The 19,929-nt window shown below is 37.1% G+C and overlaps 1 protein-coding gene across 2 annotated transcripts; it reads right to left on the bottom strand.

Moving 5' to 3' along the window:
* Positions 1-14,644: 14,644 nt before the first annotated feature.
* Positions 14,645-17,800, bottom strand: LOC107154779 (procathepsin L). Of its 2 annotated transcripts, XM_015500478.1 has the most exons (7): positions 17,675-17,800; positions 17,253-17,375; positions 17,007-17,153; positions 16,600-16,824; positions 15,993-16,155; positions 15,253-15,370; positions 14,645-14,744 (listed from the first exon to the last, which is right to left on the bottom strand). In XM_015500478.1, exons 1-7 carry the CDS (start codon positions 17,798-17,800, stop codon positions 14,645-14,647), a joined length of 1,002 nt encoding a protein of 333 aa, XP_015355964.1. The 2 variants fall into 2 exon arrangements, with proteins under 2 accessions (XP_015355964.1, XP_048664732.1); XM_048808775.1 differs by lacking the exon at positions 15,253-15,370 and having other exon boundaries at positions 14,722-14,744.
* Between the last annotated feature and the right edge of the window lie 2,129 nt (positions 17,801-19,929).

The raw sequence follows: 19,929 nt of genomic DNA, 5'->3' as shown, positions 1-19,929 counted from the left end.
TGCAATTTGTATTTGGGTAAAAATGGGAGTTCATAACTCACTTGAATCAAATGTATGAAAGATGATATGCCATGAGCTTTGAAATGTTTTGAACAACCAATAAAAAAAAAACACCTTAACACCAAATAAATAAATAAATAAATAACCCAATCAATAAATGAGCCAAGAAACTCAACAAACACTTCTTGGAAGAGAATATATAATCAATCAACAAACATATAAAAAATATTCAACATCTAGCAATTAGATAAATACAAATCAAAACTACTCTAAGATTTCATCTTACCCCAGTCAGATAGCAGCTATTATGAAGATATTTCATACTGCTTAAGGGAATCATACATCAACAGTAAGTGTTGGCAAGAATGTGGGGGGAAAGGCACACTCATACATTGCTGGTGGGACTGTAAATTGGTGCAGCCAATCTGGAAAGCAGTATGGAGATTCCTTGGAACAGTTGGAATGGAACCACCATTTGACCCAGCTATCCCTTCCTCAGCTTATACCCAAAGGACTTAAAAACAGCATACTAAGAGGACACGGCCATATCAATGTTTATAGTAGCACAATTCATAATAGCTAAATTATGGAAGCAACCTAGATGTCATTCAGTAGATGAATGGATAGGGAAACTTTGGTATATACACACAATGGAACATTACTCAGCTTTAAAAGAGAATAAAATCATGGCATTTGCAGGTAAATGAATGAAGTTGGATAATATAATGCTAAGTGAAGCAAGCCAATCACACAAAACAAAGGCCAAATACTTTCTTTGATATGAGGATTCTAACACATAATGGCAATTGGGAGAGAGGGAGCATGGGAGGAATAAAGGAACTTTAGATAGGGCAAAGGGGAGGGAGGGGAAAGGAGGGGGCAAAGGGGTAGGAATGATGGTAGAATGAGTTAGACATCATTACCCTAAGTATAAGTGTTAGACACGGATGGTGTAAAAATACTTTGGGTACAATCAATGTCTTAAAAAATTGTGCTCTATATGTATAATATGAATTAAATCACACTCTGCCGTCATATATAACAAATTGGAATAAATTAAAAAATTAAAAAGTGAACATGTATAATAAAGTCTCTCTCTATATATAATAAAGTGAATAAACTTTTGTAATTTCAAGAAAGAAAGAAAGAAAGAAAGAAAGAAAGAAAGAAAGAAAGAAGGAAAGAAGGAAGGAAGGAAAGAAAGAAAGAAAGAAAGAAAGAGAGAAAGAAAAGATCATGATCAAGTGGGGTTCATCCCAGGGATGAAAGGTTGGTTCAACACACGGAAATCAATAAACATAATTCATCACATCAATGGCCTTAAAGATAAAAATTATATAATTATTTTAATATATGCAGAAAAAGCATTTGACAAAATACAGCACTTTCATTTTCAGACTCCAGAAAAACTAGGGACAGTAACAACATACTTCAACATTGTAAAAGCTATCTATGCTAAGCCTAAGGCCAACATCATTCTAAATGGAGAATAATTGGAAGCATTCCCTCTAAAAACTGGAACAAGACAGGGACGCCCTCTGTCACACTTCTATTCAACATAATCCTGGAAAATATAGACAGTATTAATTCTGCCTATCCAAGAAATTTTTTAAATTTCTTTCAAAAAATTAAATTAAAAGAAACTAAAGTGATATGAATACAAAAAGAAGAGCTCAAACTATCACTATTTGCAGATGACATGATTCTATACTTACAGGATTCAAAAAATTCCACCAGAAAATTTCGAGAATTAAATGAATTCATCAAAATAGCAGGATATAAAATTAACACCCATGAATCAAATTCATTTCTATACATCAGTGTGAACCCTCAGAAAGATAAATTAGAAAAACTCTCTCATTCACAATAACTTCAAAAGAAATAAAATATTTGGGAATCAATCTAACAAAAGAGATGAAAGACTATACAATGAAAACTATAGAACACTAAAGAAAGATATTGAAGAAGACCTTAGAAGGTAGAAAAATCTCCCATTTTCTTGGATAGGCAGAATTAATACTGTCAAAATGGCCATACTACAGTTTTGAGTTCAGTTTTGTGCATGGTGAGAGATAGTGGTTTAATTTCATTTTGCTACATATTGATTTCCTGTTGTTCCAGCACCATTTGTTAAAGAGGTTATCTTTTTGTCAATGTATGGTTTTGGTGCCTTTGTCTATTATGAGATAACTGTATTTACGTGGTACCAAAAGAAACAAGAGAGAAATAAAACATGTAATATTATGTACCCAGATTTAGTTATTCCACAATGTAAATATATTTCAAAACATCATGTTGTTCATGGTAAATGCATACAATTTTATCTTTCAATTTAATATAAAGAAAAAGATGTTAAGCCACAAACTAAAAATAAAAATATTATCTGCAAAAGAAATTGTATCCAAAACAAATTTTAAAAATTTTAAATAAGATCAGCAAGTTGAGGAGACATCTGTACCCACATGTTTTTTGCAATACTCTTCACAATAGCCAAGGTATAGTTCAACTTGCCCATAAATAAATGAATAGGTATATCTACATAAAAATACTACTTAACCTGTAAAAAGAATATGATCATTCATGTCAAAGTAAATAAAACTGGAGGACATTATCCTAATTAAAATAATCCAGGAATAGAAAGATAAATACCACAGATTATCACCTACATGTAGAATGGAAGAAAATTGAATTTATGGAAGCAGACAGTACAATCATGGTTACCAGGAACTGTTGGGGGTGGGGTAGGATACTCAGCATGTTGGTCATATCATATAAAACCTCAGATGGACAGAAAGAATAATGCATGTACCAAATATTATTGAAATATGATATGAAAATTATAAAATATAAAAGAAACACTCATGACAATTATAATCCTCATTTCTGTAAGTGGATACATGACTATATTTGGAATTTATAAGTACCTTCTTTTACTACCCATTCTGTATTCTCTCTGTTGTTAGGAAGCACTATTGCAGGTCTTAGTTCCTTACCTAGAGAGATGACCCACACATTCGTCTTGAAGGGTCTGAGACATTTGTCTTCCTGCCTGAATCGAGTCATTGTACTTTTCCATTTACCTTATAAACAGAACACAGTAACACCAAGAGACGCCCTAAGGGTCTCCAGCACTCCAGGCATACTCTTCCTTACCCACATTATGGGAACTAATAATCCAATTTCCTCTTGGTAATCTGGATCAGCCACTCCCATAATATCATTACTCTCTGCTTAGCCTGAGGACTCAAAGGCATGAGGGGCCCAAAGTAGCCAGGGAGAAGTCCTAACTTCTAGTTTAATAATATCATTGTTGAATCTTCTAGGAGAAGCAGTTTCCTCTCTGTAACTAAGACTTCTAGGCCAGAAGAACATAAGGTTACAGGAACAGGGTACTAGTAGTTCACCAGGGTAAATGATGAGAGATATGTACCATTCTTATTCTCACCCCTTGATTCTTGGACCCATGAATCCTCACTATAGGAGAGGCAGTACCATCTACTGGACACTGATTTAGAACATATATATCCTTCTGGAGAACCTTGCTCCAACCCTACAAAGTATTGTCAACTAAATGGTGGTGTAACTGCATCTTCAGAAGACCATTCCATTGTTTTATCAAACAAGCTTCTACAGAATGGCGGGGAACATTGTAAGATCAGCAAATCCTATGAGCATGAGCCCAGTGCTACATTTCTTTAACTGTAAAATGAGTTCCTTGGCCAGAAGCAAAGCTGGGTGAAATAACATGACAGTGGGTTAGGCATTCAGTAAGTCCAAGGATAGTGATTTTGGCTAAAGCATTACATGCAGAGAAGGCAAATCCATATATAGAATAAGTATCTATGCCAGTAAGAACAAACCAGTTTGCCCCTTCCATCATGGAAGTGATTCAATATAATCAACCTGCCACCAGGTTTCTGGGGAGTGGTTCCACCTTGGGAAATGAGTTCATATCAGGGACTTAGTATTGGTCTCAGCTGCTGGCAAATTGAACCCTCAGCAGTGGCTATAGGTAGATCAAGTTTGGTGAGTGGAAGTTCATGTTGCTGAGCCCACGCATAACCACCATCCTTGCCACCATGACTACTTTGTTCATGAACCCATTGCCAATGACAGGGTTTGGTGGGGAAAGAAGCTGACTGTTATCCACAGACAGGGTCACCCTATCCACTTGGTTATTAAAGTCCTCCTCTGCTAAGGTCACCTTTGTGAACTTTTATGTGGGGCACAAATATCTTCATGTCCAAGAAACAGTATACAGTTGTAAATCTGGCCATTTCTTCTTTCAAGCACAATGTAAAAAAAGGTATACTGCCCAAATTTCTACCCACCAGACAGATATTCCTTCACCATTGTCCTTTGTGAATGCCCAAGAAAAGGGCCGTAGTGCTGCAGCTCTCCACTTGGTGTGGTACCCACATACTGTGCAGAAACATCCTTAAACAAAGCCCTGATCTTTTCTTCTGTCAATTGGTCATAAGATACACCCCATGAGGCTACAGGTTAACACTTGGGGACAGAAAGTATTGTAGAATTAGTAATCATGGGTATTTGGGTCATTTCTTCATTCAACTTACTTATGCCTTCAGGACCTGCCTGGTCTTGATTATGTACATACCACTTCTTCTTGATGATGGAGTACAGCTGTGTATGTCCAACTTTATGACTTGGTGGGTCAGATAAAACCCAATTCATGTGGGCATCTCAGGTTACATAGTAATTTAGTGGCCCATGGTTAAGGATTCAATTTCCACTAAGGCCTGGTTACAGGCAGAAGCTATTTCTCAAAGGGAGAGTACTTGTCTGCAGATGATGGCAGGATCTTGCTCCAAAGTTCCAATGGCCTCCTCTGTGATTCACCTATGGGGGCCAAAGACTTAAAATAGCACCTGCTACTGATACCTTAAGTACTATCTGAATCATATGGCCCAAGGGGCAGAACAGCCTGTCCCTGTTGCAGAGCCGTCTCCAGTTCTTGGCCCTGCTCAAAATGAGCAGCTTTTCAAGTCACTCAGTAGATGGGCCAGAGTAACACACCCAAGTGAAAAATGTGCTGTCTCCAGAATCCAAATAGTTCCGCCAGGCATTGTTCTCCTTCCTTGTTTATTACAAGGACTGGATGCAACAACTTATTCATCACCTTAGAAGAAGTATCTCAGAGAGCCCCCGTACCACTGGACTCCTGCACTTTTACCCTCGATGATAGGCCTTAGGTCCTTTTGATGAGGGATGGAGAAAGATTAATGGTAAAACTTTCTGATACTATTTCAGGGTCCTTTCTCAAGAGGAACTGCCCCCCCCATTTAAGGGGTTCTGGGTCCATAAACTGATTCAAATTGAGAATTGGTTGAAAGACCATAATTCTTTGCTGTTATGATCTAAGGCAAACTTTTGTACATTTGTCCTGGAATTTTTCCGCTTATATAAATCGAGTAAGAATTTGGTGGATTTCCCATTCATTTGGCTTCTGGAAACACCATGATTGATGAACTAATTCCACAAATATGCTAAAGAATACATCTTCTGGACCCTTCCAGTGTGGAGAGATATTTATGGCAGATAAATTCCAGCATTCCAAAGCCAAGGGATGTCAGGCGTTTTCAACTTATTCACAGTTGGCCATCTTTTGATTCATATGTCAACCATCCAAACTATTAGTATTTTTTTTAGCACTTCAAGCTGCTATATTAAATTCAGAACCTCTGCTTAATGGCCTCATATCAATAAATTCATTATCGTCTAATTCTATGCTCCTTGTACCATTCTCAAAACCTTTTAAATCCATTCCCATACAAATTCCCCAGACCTCTACTTGTAAGAATTAGAAAACTCAAGATGTTCCCATGGAGTTTAATGCAATTTTTTGTGGGTCACACTGTGTGCCTTACCTTCCAAGACCTGCTTAAACTCAGATCTATTTATATGCCTAGAGACAAAAGTGGGTGGTGAGATTCCATCCCAAGAAATATCAGCATTTTCAGGCTCATCAAATGCATCACCAAAGGTCATTATTGTTTTCAAAAGCAATGAGGATTAATTACTTCTGGAGGAGGTGATTATGAAGGGTGGGGATGGGGATGCTGCCTCAACCACTAAGGGTGGGGAAGCAACTACTTCTGTCAAATAGATTCATCAAAATGGAAGAGTTTGATGTCTCCATCCTCTTTGGGGTCCTCCCATACATCTCCATTCCAATTTACTAGACCTCATTCTTTTCCAAGTCGTACCTTTGCATTAACTGCAGACTCCCTTCGAGACTGAGAGTTAAACTTGCATCTCAATTCAGCCAATTACAGGATGAGAATATGTGTTTGGTTTTAGTCAACCTGAGCCCTATGATTACAAAGAGATGATTCTCCAGAATACTGAGCAGTTTTACATTGGTTATGCTCATCTGCAGCTCTTCATTCTCCTTTGTTACTTTGTCCAGTGAAGCCAGAAGCAACAGCAACATCATTATATCCCTTAGTTTTCCAGAAGTGTTCAAAGTAAAAGTCACTAAGCTACTTGCTTCTTACAAGTGGTAAATTAGGGATTTTTTTAGATTGGCTTATAGGACCAGAAGCTGGATAGTTCCACAATGGTTATCTATGGCTGGAGAAATGAAGGAACCAGTAGCTGCTCAGTCCAAGAAGCCATAGCCTCAGAATAATCAGGACCAATGATGCAGCCCAGTCCAGGACTCAAGACCTGGAAACTCCTTGGAGAGCCATGGTCACAGTCCTCTTTGGAAGAGTGAAGGAGCTGGATTCTGATGTCCTCAGGCAATTCAGCAGCAATCTAAGCACCCAGTCAAAAATAATAGAGCTTGCACAATAGCTAAATTATGGAAGCAACCCAGGTGTTCTTCAGCAGATGAATGAATAAAGAATAGTGGTATATGTACACAATGGAATATTACTCAGCTTTAAAGAAGAATGAAATTATGGCATATGCCAGTAAATGAATCATGTTAAGCAAAATAAGCCAATCCTAAAGAACCAAAGGCCAAATGTTTTCTCTCATATGCAGATGCTAATTCACATTAAGGGAGGTGTTGGCTAGGGAAGAACAGAAGTACTTTGGATTAGACAGAGGGGAGTGAAAGGAGGGGAGCAGGTATAGGGGTGGGAAGGTAGTAGAATGAATAAGTCATCATTACCCTATGTGCATATATTATTACACGACTGATGTGATTCTTCATCATGTGCAACCAGAAGAATGAGAAGTTATACTCCATCTATGTATGATATGTCAAGATGCATTCTTTTGTCCTGTATAAATAATTATGATGATGACAACAACAACGAAGAAGAAAAAGAAGAGGAGGAGGAGGAGGAAGAGGAGGAGAAGAAGAGAGCTTGCTTCTGCTTTCTTATTTGTTCCATCCAGGTGCCCAACCTATTGTTCTGTGCAGCCCATATTTAAGGTGGGCCTCCCTCTGAGTTTGCTGTAGGCTGATTGACACACCCTGATTGCTCTTAATATTAGTCATATTTGACTTTGATTAAGTTGATGATTCAGATTAACCATCACATCATGTAAAATTTGTTTAAACAATGAAATTGTATTAAGTATTTTTTTAATGGGAGAAAATAAAGTAGTAAGCAGGATATATTGTGCTACTATTTGTGGATAATCAGAGAATAAGAATATATTTGTTCTTAAATGCATGAACAGTTCTAGAAAGATACATGAGTAACTGACAAAAGACATTAAATGGGATAAAATGAGGAGGAAAGATTTTGCTGTGCAACTTTCTGTTTTGGGGGCAGTAGTGTTGAACTATGTGACTTTGTTTCTTATTATAAAATTTTCCATTAAACTATTTTAAATTAAACAATACTGAAAAGCAAAATGTAGCATAAAATAAAATATTAGTGTCTCTGATGCCTCCTTCACTCATACCAATGCCAAATAAAACTGCTAACACTTTTATACATATTCTTGTAGCCTTTCTTTTTAAATAAAACTTTGTTTATAAAAACACACAGATGTGCTAGCATCTACATATCAGAGAGAACATTCACACTTTGGTTTTTGGGTGGGATTGGCTTATTTTGTTTAGTATAATAGTCTCCAGATCCATCCACTTTTTGGAAAATGTCATAAAGTCATTCTTTTTTATGGCTGAGTAATATTCCATTATGTATGTGTAGACATTAACACAAAACAAAAGAGGAGGGGAAGAATAGACATTCAGTAGATTAGACAAAGGGGAATGAAAGGAAGGGAGGGGGACAGAAATAGGAAAGACAGTGGAATGATTCTGACATAACTTTCCTATGTACATATATGAACACAACACAGTGAATTTTTACATCATGTACAATCACAAGACTGAGATCCTAGTTAGAATAAGATGTACTCCATGTTTGTATAAATACGTCATATTATACTGTACTGTCATATATAATTAAAAAGAACAATAAAAGAAAACATAATAAAAATAATAAAGTAAAAAAAACACACAGATGTAACTTCTAAATTTATTTTTGACCTTTAATGAGATCATACTATGACACTGTTCTGGAATTTACTTTTTGCACTCACTGGAATGTTCTGGACCCATAGACACGTTTATACACATGAAATCATATTTAAATGTTCCCCTATTGAGAAACATTTAGACTTAAAGTTTTTTAAATATAGTGGGCATATAATATTCATGTTTATGAGACTATTTTTATAGAATAAAAGTGAATTTACTTGGACCAAGAATATGAACATTCAAAAAGTGTTGAACATTTCCCAGTTACTGGACCAAAAAATTGCATTAATTTCAAGAGCAGCCATGAGGCCTCACATCACCCTCTCATCAGGCATAAATATTATCAGACTTTTTTAACTTGACCATCTTAGACTATGGGAGGGGCTGCGTATCTTCTGGGTTTTGTCTCCTGCTCACAGTCTGAGAACAGAAAAAATCATGAGGGAAAATGTAAAGAGGGAGTAGGCTTCCTCTCTCACCCCTTGACCAGAATGTTGTCTCCACTTGAAAGAGGAGCCATGAAGTATCGAGATCCAAGACAGAGTTTGGGAACTGAAATTCTTTGGAGGGTCCTGCAGGAAAGTGCAAATAAATGTTGAATGGAAGCTATATAGAGTGGCAAGGACTCTGAACTGGTGATTGAACACATTATACAAAGGCATTCACGTTTTATAAAGTATTCAACATTATGCAGATAGTCACTGGATTAGAGTTGACCAAAAGTTGCCATTACTAATCTACTAGAGTCTTCTTTTTTCTTTTTTTAATTTCCTTTTTAACATATATATTATTTTACTTGATACATAATGCTTGTATATATTTGTGGGATATATACTGACATTTCTATATATGAGTACAATATGAAATTATTAAATCCCAAACATATAGCTCTAATAATAGTCTTATTGTCCAAAAAATACATTGAAATATTAAATCTAGACTTCTGTTGGGAAAAAAATACCTTATGTTCAATATTCTAATTTTGAACAAAATTTTAAAGTTTCTTAACTTAATTTAAAAATTTTTAAAGGTAAAAATCTAATTTTTTAGAAAACATTTAAAGTGGGTTGTTTTTCTCTTCACCAAAATCTAAAACAGAAGATCAAGTAAAAGTAATCATGAATTTGCCAGGGAGCAAGCATTAGGAATTTCCCTCTTTACCATATCATTTGTTGTCATTATAATTATTTTTAATTTTTTATTCAGTTCAACACCCGAAAATTGTCATTTTGAAGGCCAAAAAAAAAAAAAATCAAGTGTAAATAGTCTCGTATGTGTCTATTCCACAGCCAATTTATTTTAACATGTATGGACCTTTCCACAGGGAAAGGAACTTGGAAACAATACTACTAACATGTTAAGTCTCTTGTCAGTGAGTTTGTCTGATTTTATTTGAATGTCAGTTGCAATGGTAAATCGATAGTGATGTTCATGGCGTGAACCAAAGATATACCTGTGTCTCACATGGAGGATCTGTCTACAGGATCAGTGGCTTGCAGATCTCTCATTGAAGAAGCCTTTTTTGTTCTGACCAGAAATACTAACAAAGCACTGACAAGCAGAATGTTCTACATCACTCTAAGGTATGAAATGTTACTGGTTTAGTGAAGTAACATCCATAACTGCTATATCTGGACCTCTTCAATTGAATGATTCATCGCTATCCTGGTCACTACCAATTACAGTTTTCAAGAGAATATGCAGGAGATGACATTATACTCCATGGTTGACATAATACAATAAAAATAAAGAGAACAACTGTTGGAAATAAATATTTTAAAATAAAACATATAATAAATATGCCTGTAAACCCATGCCTACCCAAGTCATGTGTGGTACTGAAACTCAACATGGGCCTTCACAATGGTCATTTATGTTGAAATAAATATAGGATGAAGCAGATGGTTTTTCCACATAACAGATGTGGAGAAAGGCTCACAGTCTCACTAGGGACCTCAGAGCCAGACTAAGGATTTGGAAGGGCCACTGAGTAAATTATCCAGAATTGTTTATAATGTTTCTGACCAGTATAAAGTCTATAACGATTTGGGGGATTTTTAGATTCCAAAGAGAAGAATTTTGGAGAGTTCTATAAAGAAATTCTGGGACAAATTAATAAATTTAAAATTATCAAAGGAAGACTATTATGCAATCGTTTTCCAGTTGATAACTCTTGATGAAGAAGACTTTATGTAGGCTTTAGAGATGAACAAAGACCATTTTCTTCCATTGTTATCATCCTAACTTCAAATTGCTCATTGCTGCTTTATATATTTTTCAATTTCATCTGCACAGAAAGAGGGAAAATAGGACTAAACAAGAAAACCCATTTGTGCACACTTGAAAGACCAACACTTGTCTTAAATAATTTAATTTACTCCTCTACCAACCATATGAACTAGGAGCTCCTGATTCATTGCATAATAGAAAAAGAAAACAAAATTCTTGAGTCTCCTTGGCAAGTAATTTTGGTACTCTGTGCTTCCAGTCTTCTAGTATAAAACTTTAAATAATAATATTTTCTTTATGTGCTAGCTAAGTAGATGATCCCAATTCTAAGAGTTCATCTGTATATTATTTGGAATGACACATGAGGGGGTAGTTTATCTTTGTGTTATATTATTGCTAGAGCTATGAATTTCTGAATATGATAGCTCATTAAGATAATAAAAGTTCATTACTTAAAAGTCAAAATAATATAGCACAGGAGAAACTACCCCTTTATATCTCATGCCAGATAATATACACAAGAATTCTTGAAATTGAGATCAGATGTCACTTGCTCAGGATTTACTTGAACCCTAGAGGGCAGCTTGTCGCAGACACATGTTCTGATTGTGCTCTGTCCCAAGAGCCCAGGCTATATGCACTTGCACATGGATTCCTGCCATGGTATGGTATACTGGTTCTCCTGTGGAATGTAGGCTTCAGAGAGAGAAACAGGGATTATTTGCTTCACTTTTGTGTCCCCTAGTCCAACACACCACTACCTTCTAAAAGGTGGCCAGTAAATAATTGTTGAAAGCATAAATATTTTAAAAAACAGCACTGAAATTCATAAATTATGAAACTTTTAAATGTAGTACTAAAGAGATCATGTCTTTTTTGTTGTTGTTTTAATTAGTTATACATGACAGTAGAATGCATCTTGACATATCATACATAGATGGAGTATAACTTCTCATTCTTCTGGTTGTACATGATGTAGAATCACACCAGTTGTGTAATCACAGGCTATTAATGTCTGATTCCTTCTACTATCCTTCCTACCCCACACCCCCTCCCCTCCCTTCATTCCCCTCTAATCTAAAGTTCCTCTATTTTTCCCTAGCGCCCACTTATTGTGAATTATCATCCACATATCAGAGAAAATATTCAGCCTTTGTTTTTTTGTTTTTTGGGTTTTTTTGGAATTGGCTTATTTCGCTTAGCTCCATCTATATACCAGCAAACGCCATAATTTCATTCTTCCTTAGGGCTGAGTAATATTCTATTGTGTGTGTGTATGTATGTATGTGTATGTATGTATGTATATATATATATATATATATATATATATATATATATATATATATATATCACATTTTCTTTATCTGTTCATCTGTTGAGGGGCACCTAAGTTGGTTCCATAGTTTAGCTCTTGTGAGTTGAGCTGCTATAAACATTGATGTGTCTGCATCACTGTAGTATGCCGATTTTAAGTCCTTTGGAAATCAAAACTACTCTTAAGATTTCATCTCACTCCAGTCTCGATGGCAATTATCAAGAATACAAGTGACAATAAATGCTGATGAGGATGTGGGTTTTGTAAAAAAATACACTCAAACATTGCTGATGGAACTGTAAATTGGTTAAAACATTAAGGAGAGCAGTGTACAGATTCCTCAGAAAATTGGAATGGAGCCACCATTTGACCCAGCTATTCCAATCCTCAATTTATGCCCCAAAAGCCATGTCTTTTAATAGTACTTTACTTTATTAACTTACTTTGGAGTGATTGTGAATGTTTGTAAAATTTACTGGTCAAAGTTTAACTATGTATATATGGTTCCCAAAATTTCTTGCTTTGGGAGCCCCAAGCCATGGAGAAACCCTGAATATGCACTCTGGTCCTCAGTCCAAGGTAACTGTCTAGCCAGAACCAGCATCTACAACCAGTCACTGAGAGAGCCCTGTGGATGTCCAGCCCAGACAAACCTATACATATTCACAGCTGGGAAACAATTTCAAATGACAAGCTGAGTCCAGTCAGAAAATGTGAAAGTTTTGTCTCAAGCTTCTGGGTTTCCTGATGTTTTATTTTTACAATAAGAGATGACCAGGACAGTTTTTTTTCCTCTGTATTCTTTTAATTTTTCATTTCTTTTCTTTCTTTTTTCAGGGACTTGTTATGTTACCCAGGATAACGTGAATTGAATTCCTTGGTGCTCAAGTGATCCTTATGTCACAGGACTACAGGTACATGCCACCAACCCTGATTCAGAATACCCTTTTCACTTCCCTTATCAGTTATTTCCAAGAATCCTAAAAACCAATTCTGTAGCAGCCTTGTCTCTCAACACCTCAACACAATCACTTCATAGAGTCTCTAACCACAGTCTGTGTTCTCAGGAGTGTTGACCATTAGTCTACTCAGATGCTTACGCTTTCGTCTTTTCTCATTTTCTGGTGCTCTGGCTAATGTCTACAGTCCCTTCCTCACCAAAGTCCTTCCTGAACACCTCACTTTCCGTAACAGCACCTGCTCCTTGAGGTCAGGAAAGACTCTTCCACAGTGGTGATGACTGGCACAGAGTGAGTTCTACAAAAAGTCTAGTGGGTGCTACATAAAGTCTTGGGTCCCAACCTGCAGAAGGGATTTGGCTTCAGAATCTCACAAATATTTCTCTCTCTCTCTTTCTGCATTTACATAAAACCAGAGGAATTTTACTCTGATGTAACACCTACCAATTTAAATCAAAAAGTTAGAAATTTTGTCAAATAGTAGGGAAGACCAGAGGAGACATCATGACACCTGGTTTAATCTAGATGGATTTGGGCACAGATTACTAGAGGCTCTGTGGACTAAGACCCTGGCTAAGCATCCCATTCCCTTCTCAAGGATGATAGATACTATCACTAAATACTGCCATCACCATCCCTCCTTTCTATTTTCTTGAAGGGGAACATGAGACATTTGAAAACCAAATGTTTTTGGAACTCTGTGCTCTCTATTAACACAATATTGTAAGAAGTTTATTTCTATTTTTTTCTTTTTAATAGTTCATATATCATATAGCTTTGTCACTTCTGATCCTTTTACCTGTCTTTTATCTTCCAAGACCATGTTACCATTCTTAAAGACCAGTTTCAAACCTGGGAATTTATCCCTAATCCCTTGTGGACCCAGAGATTAAATGGTATGGGCAATCCCCTGGGGTCCTATCCTTCCTCAACTGCAACATGATCATATAAATTTTCAAGGAATCATGCTCAGCATTTCTGAAATGACAAATTTCATCACCAGCAGTTCTGAAAGATGCTACGGAAACTGACTCTGAGACATTTGTTCCATAATTCAACTGGATTGCAATAATCTTGGGTGACATGAATATCATCTCTCAGGCCCTTTCCTAGCAGTGAAATCATATATATGTCAGCTCACTTTTCAAAATAGTTATTTTTTTATCAAGTGATTATTTTTGTCCTTTTAGATCATTTCTCAAATTTTGTTCCAATCAAGGACTGGGTAAGACACAGTCACTGGCATAAGATCTGCATATGTGTAACTGGAAAATCCATCAGGCTACTTATCTTAGTGTATCATTGGCACATTCAGTTATATATTTAGGCCCTAATCACAGGTTTTGACTACAGACACACACACAAAAAAATCATAAAAATCAGTGTAATAAAAACAGAAAGATGGTCAACCTTTGCAAAAAAAAATAAAATTTATTAATCAAATAAATTGATAAATTATTTAGATGACTCAATAATACAAATCTATCTATGGCAGTAGAGTAGTGATAAAATTTTATCAATATAAAGTGTCACAGAATTCATAGCAATACTGAGTTTTCAATGACTCAAATGTTGGATCCAAGATAATAGTGGCTGATCAGTTTGAAATGGAAATCCCTCTTATATACATGTTGCCACCAGTATAGGCATTTATTATCACTGCCCATGACTTCACACCAGGGGGTAGCTGGCTGCTGAGGCAATTCCACAGTGGTTGTTCTTGTCTCTGGCAATCTTCATATAACCATTCATGCCCCATTTTTCACCCCAGCTGAAAGAAGAGCAAGTTTTCCATCTTAGAGAATAAAGCTCATTAGATTTGTTAACAATGACACTAGATTTAAGCACTGTGCCAGAGGCCACAGACTTCACAGAAGGAATCAGGAGAGACAAATGTTCTTGTTCACACAGTATAAACTTTTGAGTCTAAATCTGCACATAATCTCTACTCTTGACTCCAAAATAATTGCAATACCAATGACACAAGACTGAGAAATCAAGAGTAAAATATTTTTTCCAGTAAGATGTATTATAGATATATAAAAAATTCAGAATTTAGAAATACAGTGTTACATACCATGTTAATAATACCCCAATACCCCCAGGAAGCTTGTGATCACATCTTAATGTTATAATCACACATTAGTAGTTCTATGTCCAACCAGATTAAATAATGATTTCTGGAACCTGTATCCAAATACTGAGTGGAAACAAGAATACCCTTTTGAATTTCAAATATAAATATGTTTGCATATTTATATCTCACTGGCAACTTATACCTGTTCTTGATCAGCCAGTATTTATTGTTGCTCGATTCTGCTCCTTCAAAGCCATAGCCAACCACCAGAACAGCATGAGACAGCGAAGTGTTGCTGCAGTGTGGATTATAATAAATTCCTGGAGAATAAAATCAATGCTGGGGTGAGAGACTCCAGCAATCTGACACAGACCCACCCTGTCACCCATCTCAATCCCCTGAAATGACAAATTCCAGATCAGACTTAAAAATAGGATCTATTGTTTTTAAGTCGAGGAATCTCATATAAAACTGACAGAAATACAAATTAGTTTCTATCCCTTAGTAAAAGGTATATCTAGAGACATGAAAAGTCACTCTTGAAAATAATTCTACTGCTAGCATGTCAATCTTAGGGAATAGCATAGAATGCAAAAAACACTTGAATCGAGATACTCTTTTCAGATTTAATAACAGAAATAAAAATATTGGAAAATTTTTTATTACCCTATAATTAGAAAAATCAATTTAAGTAAACTAAACATTTAATGACATAGCTATTTAAAAATGTTGTGAGACACTAATATTCATGGGGATATACTTCAAGTAATGTCAAAGGGGAACATCAGACACAAATTTATCATGTATAGAATGAACATGAATATGTAAAATTCATGCACCAAAAATTTTACATTAACCTTTGCATGCCAAAGGGTCAATCATATTTGTGTGTCATGGTGCTTTTATAATTTTTATGCATCAATTTCTATAAAAAATACTTACCTCCTTTATAAAACTTGAAGGAATCATGCTCAGCATCAATAGCAACTGAAATAGGCCCCACAGTTGCCACAGCCTTCAAAAGGGCCTCCTCATCCTCTGGGATGTCAATAAAGCCTTTGTCATTAGCAACGGAGTTCTGAGGACTGTACCTGCAGGGCCGGTTCTTTTAATGATAACAGGGAAGAGAGTTGATTATTGCCATCACCTCCTGGGGAACATGAGTTAGAACCACAACCCTTAACAGTTTGCAGCAGGATTTCTAAGTCAACACTTATAAATCATCTGAAGAAGTAAAATCCTATCAGTTGATATAAAACTGAAAATTAGCTCATATATTTTTAATGGGACCCCCTAGGTCTACCTGTTCATAAAAAGTTTTTCACATTAGAACTCTATTCACATGCTCCATGTTACATGCAAGTAAGATATGTTAACCATCTCATCAGAGAATTATGCAAAGGCTAACAACATATTGTGATAACACTAAGAGTTTGCAGAGATTGATTCTAACATATGGCAAGTAGATTCTGAAAAGGCATCTTATCTCTGAAAGTGTTTCATTTTCCAAAACCCAAGCTGAAATGACAACACAAGATGATCCATTTACTTGTGCTTCATATGGATAGGATGCCTCTGAGTCCAGGCCTCCATTGTCCTTAATATACTGGAAGGCATGATCCATTCGGCCACCATAACATCCATAATTGCCTTGAGGCAGAGAACAGTCGATAAGGTTCTGCACACTCAATGGGACCAGTTTTTTAGTTTTCCGGAACATCTGTCCTTCAAGGGCACCAGTTGCACTAAAAGCCCAACATGAATTACAATTACCCTGAAAGGAGAATACAAAAAGCAAATAGCAAGACTTTGACAACAGCTTATCTATTTGAATATTCTCTTCTTAAGGAAAAAAAAAATGTTAACTGTATGTCCCTCCAAAATCTACCAAAGTAAAGATGTCAATTACTCTTTGTTTTCCAGTAGGAAGTAGGTCTGAATTAAACAGTATCATACCTGATGTTTCACAGCAGTCACATAGCCTTTCTTTCTCCAATCCACAGATTTGGGTACATCACCAAAGAGAGGTTTCTGAAACACTTTCCCTTTCTTGTGTTTCTGGTTTCGAAAGCCATTCACCATATTACTGAATTCTGCTCTGGTCTTCAAGGAAAAGTAAATAAAATGTTGGAAAGGAAGATATGTTGTTTTAAAGAACTGAGTAGAGGAAGCACAGAGTTAACCAATCCCCGCTCCACTCACCATGTCACCAAAGACATTCATTGCCATGATGAAGCTGTGTTTCCCTTGGTTATATTCTCCATTGTGCAGTTCAATCATTTTCATATTCTTCTCCCACTCTGCTTTCCTTTGTCCTTCTTCATTCTAGAAGTACATATCATTAATGCTCTTTCTTTATACTTACAACCCAATCTATGCTCACCCAGTGGATTTGTTGCCAGATATGAAAAGAAACCATGACCAAGCATGACTCTACATTTCTGGAAGTAATTCTCCAAGCTCAGACACAATAAGGGAGTGTTTTCTCTCATTGGGCTCATAATAAGTGCCATTAGGTGAATGCCTTATAAGAGGTATTTTCTAGAAGCTACTGTGGTTATACTCCTACAACAATAGACACCATTCTCTCCCAGGTCCCTCTGGACAGTTTTAGTGCTACCAACCATGTCATATGTTTTCCTGTGCTTTGCCTTCCACTCTTGCCACTGTGCTTCTAAACTGTGATCAAGTTTTGGAGCAGGTGAAGCCATTCCAAAACAAAGGATGGCCAGGAAGAGAGAGGGATTCATGTTTCAACAACCTAGAAAGGGAAAAGAAATAAGGGTTTGATTATATTTATCCTTCTAAAAAGTCATCTTACTTTCACCTGAAAAATAAAGGCTGCCATGGTAGAATAAAAATATTTCAATTATTCTCCCCAAAATTTATCCAAAGACTGTGAAAGAAGCTCACAGTATTGTGTGTCAATTAACTTTTGTCACTGTGACAAATACCTGAGTAAATTTCACTAAGGAGAAAAGATGTATTTTGGCTTACATTGAAACCCTATTGCTCTGGGCCTGAGTTGAGGCATAACATCATAGCAGAACAGTATGGTGAAGGAAAACTGTTCAGCTCATGGTAGCCATGGAGAGAGGAGGGTGTGGGAAGAGACAAGTTGAACACTTCTAGAGCATGCGCCTAGTGACCCACTTCCTCCAACAAAGTCCTATCTCTCCTTCAGTTTTCACAACCTCCCCTTAGTTCATTCAGCCATGGTGGGTTAATCCTTTGATAAAGTCAGAACCCTCATGATCTAATCACTTCTTAAAAACCCCACCTATGAACACTGCTGTACTGGGGACCAAGCCCTTAACACATGAATCTTTGGGAAACACTTCATATCCAAACCATAACAGTTTTGGTTGGATTAAAGCAACCAAGCCAGATTCGATCAAACTACCAAAATTAAAAGCAGCATTCCCAGAGCTTTAGGAATTGTGTCACTGTATGAAATGGTAATTAAGCATATAAGGGTGTGAAGATTGCTATTCAGTCAAAAGTTTAAGTCAACAACTAGAAAGTCATTGGTCCAGGTCTTGTATCAATTAATGAGATCACCTGGGAAAAACTGTATTAATGAGGCAGCTGAGGCCAAGTAGAGGTAAAGGTCCCAAAAATTTTCCAGGCTATCTCACACTTTATTCTTGACTAATATAGAGAGGAGATGATACACATCTTGGAACCTCCCCTTCCTGAATGAAAGCTTTATGTAATGCCCTTCCTCGGGAAACTGAGAAGGACAGCACCCAACACTCCAGCAGTTCCACACTTGAGAGTGTGCCTTCCACACCCATACTCACTACCCAACTAAGGACTGGAAAAGTGGCCAAGTAACCACAAGCCAGAACTACAGGTGAATACCTGGGCAGGGGCGGGTAAGTCCTAGGGCTGTGGGGTATGGTATCAGGTCAGGCCTCCCAGGCTCACTTCTACAATTCCTGGCCAAGGACTGTCATCTGCTCCAGCCCTTGCACATGCTCACTGAGGCCAGAGTATGTTACATCACTGCAGGCTGTGACAAGATAGAACTGCACTGTCCTACCTGACCAGACCTGCATGACTTGCACTACTTGGGGCCCCCTGAGTGGTCTCAGTGCCTCCTTGCATTCCGAAAACACCTTATTCTGCTTCCCCACCTCAAGCCTGACTGTGCAGATGCTCTTGTTCCTGGGGGTTGCACTTGTCTTCTAGACCTTGTCCTTACAGAATTCCCCTCTTCTTAGTCCTTGTTCCTGCCGTACCTCAGTGAGGCTGGTGGCACTCACCTGGTGTGGCCAAACCTTCTGCAGGTGCTCTCTGAAGACTTCTTGGGTCCTCAAAGGTCACTAAGCTTCAAGCATCTGGTTTTGCAACACCTGGACTCAAGCTTTAAAGCCATCAGTCTGCTAGAGGCCGCCCCCACCTCCACTATCTCCCACACTACAATTGGCTGCCCCAGCTGCTGGGAGGACCTTATGTGAGCTCTGTCTCCTATGGAAGTGATGAAAATCTGTTCAACCTGTAACAGATAGTGGATTTCTTATCAGAGGAATAGTTCTTAATGAGGGCAAGTTTGGCCGTCTTTTTGCCTCTGGTGACCGCCCTTTTTGCCCTCCCATCATGTGATACTCTCTACCATATTATGAGTCAGCAGGAAGACCATTTCCACATGTGATAGATTGATATTAGACTTTTCAGCCTCCAGAACTGTGAAAGAATGAACTTCTGTTCATTAAAAATCACGTGGTCTCTGGTTTTAAGGTGCTGTTACAGCAGTACAAAACAGATTATGATAACTTCTCTAGGTACTTCATATGAGTGGAATCACACACAATATTTGTGCTTTGTCTAGACATTTTATTTGGCAAAGTCTTTTAGTTTCATTCATCATGTAGCA

Source organism: Marmota marmota, unplaced genomic scaffold, assembly GCF_001458135.2.
Source record: "Marmota marmota marmota unplaced genomic scaffold, marMar, whole genome shotgun sequence".
Classification (NCBI taxonomy): Eukaryota; Metazoa; Chordata; class Mammalia; order Rodentia; family Sciuridae; genus Marmota; species Marmota marmota.
This window is presented reverse-complemented; position numbering and strand designations above follow the sequence as displayed.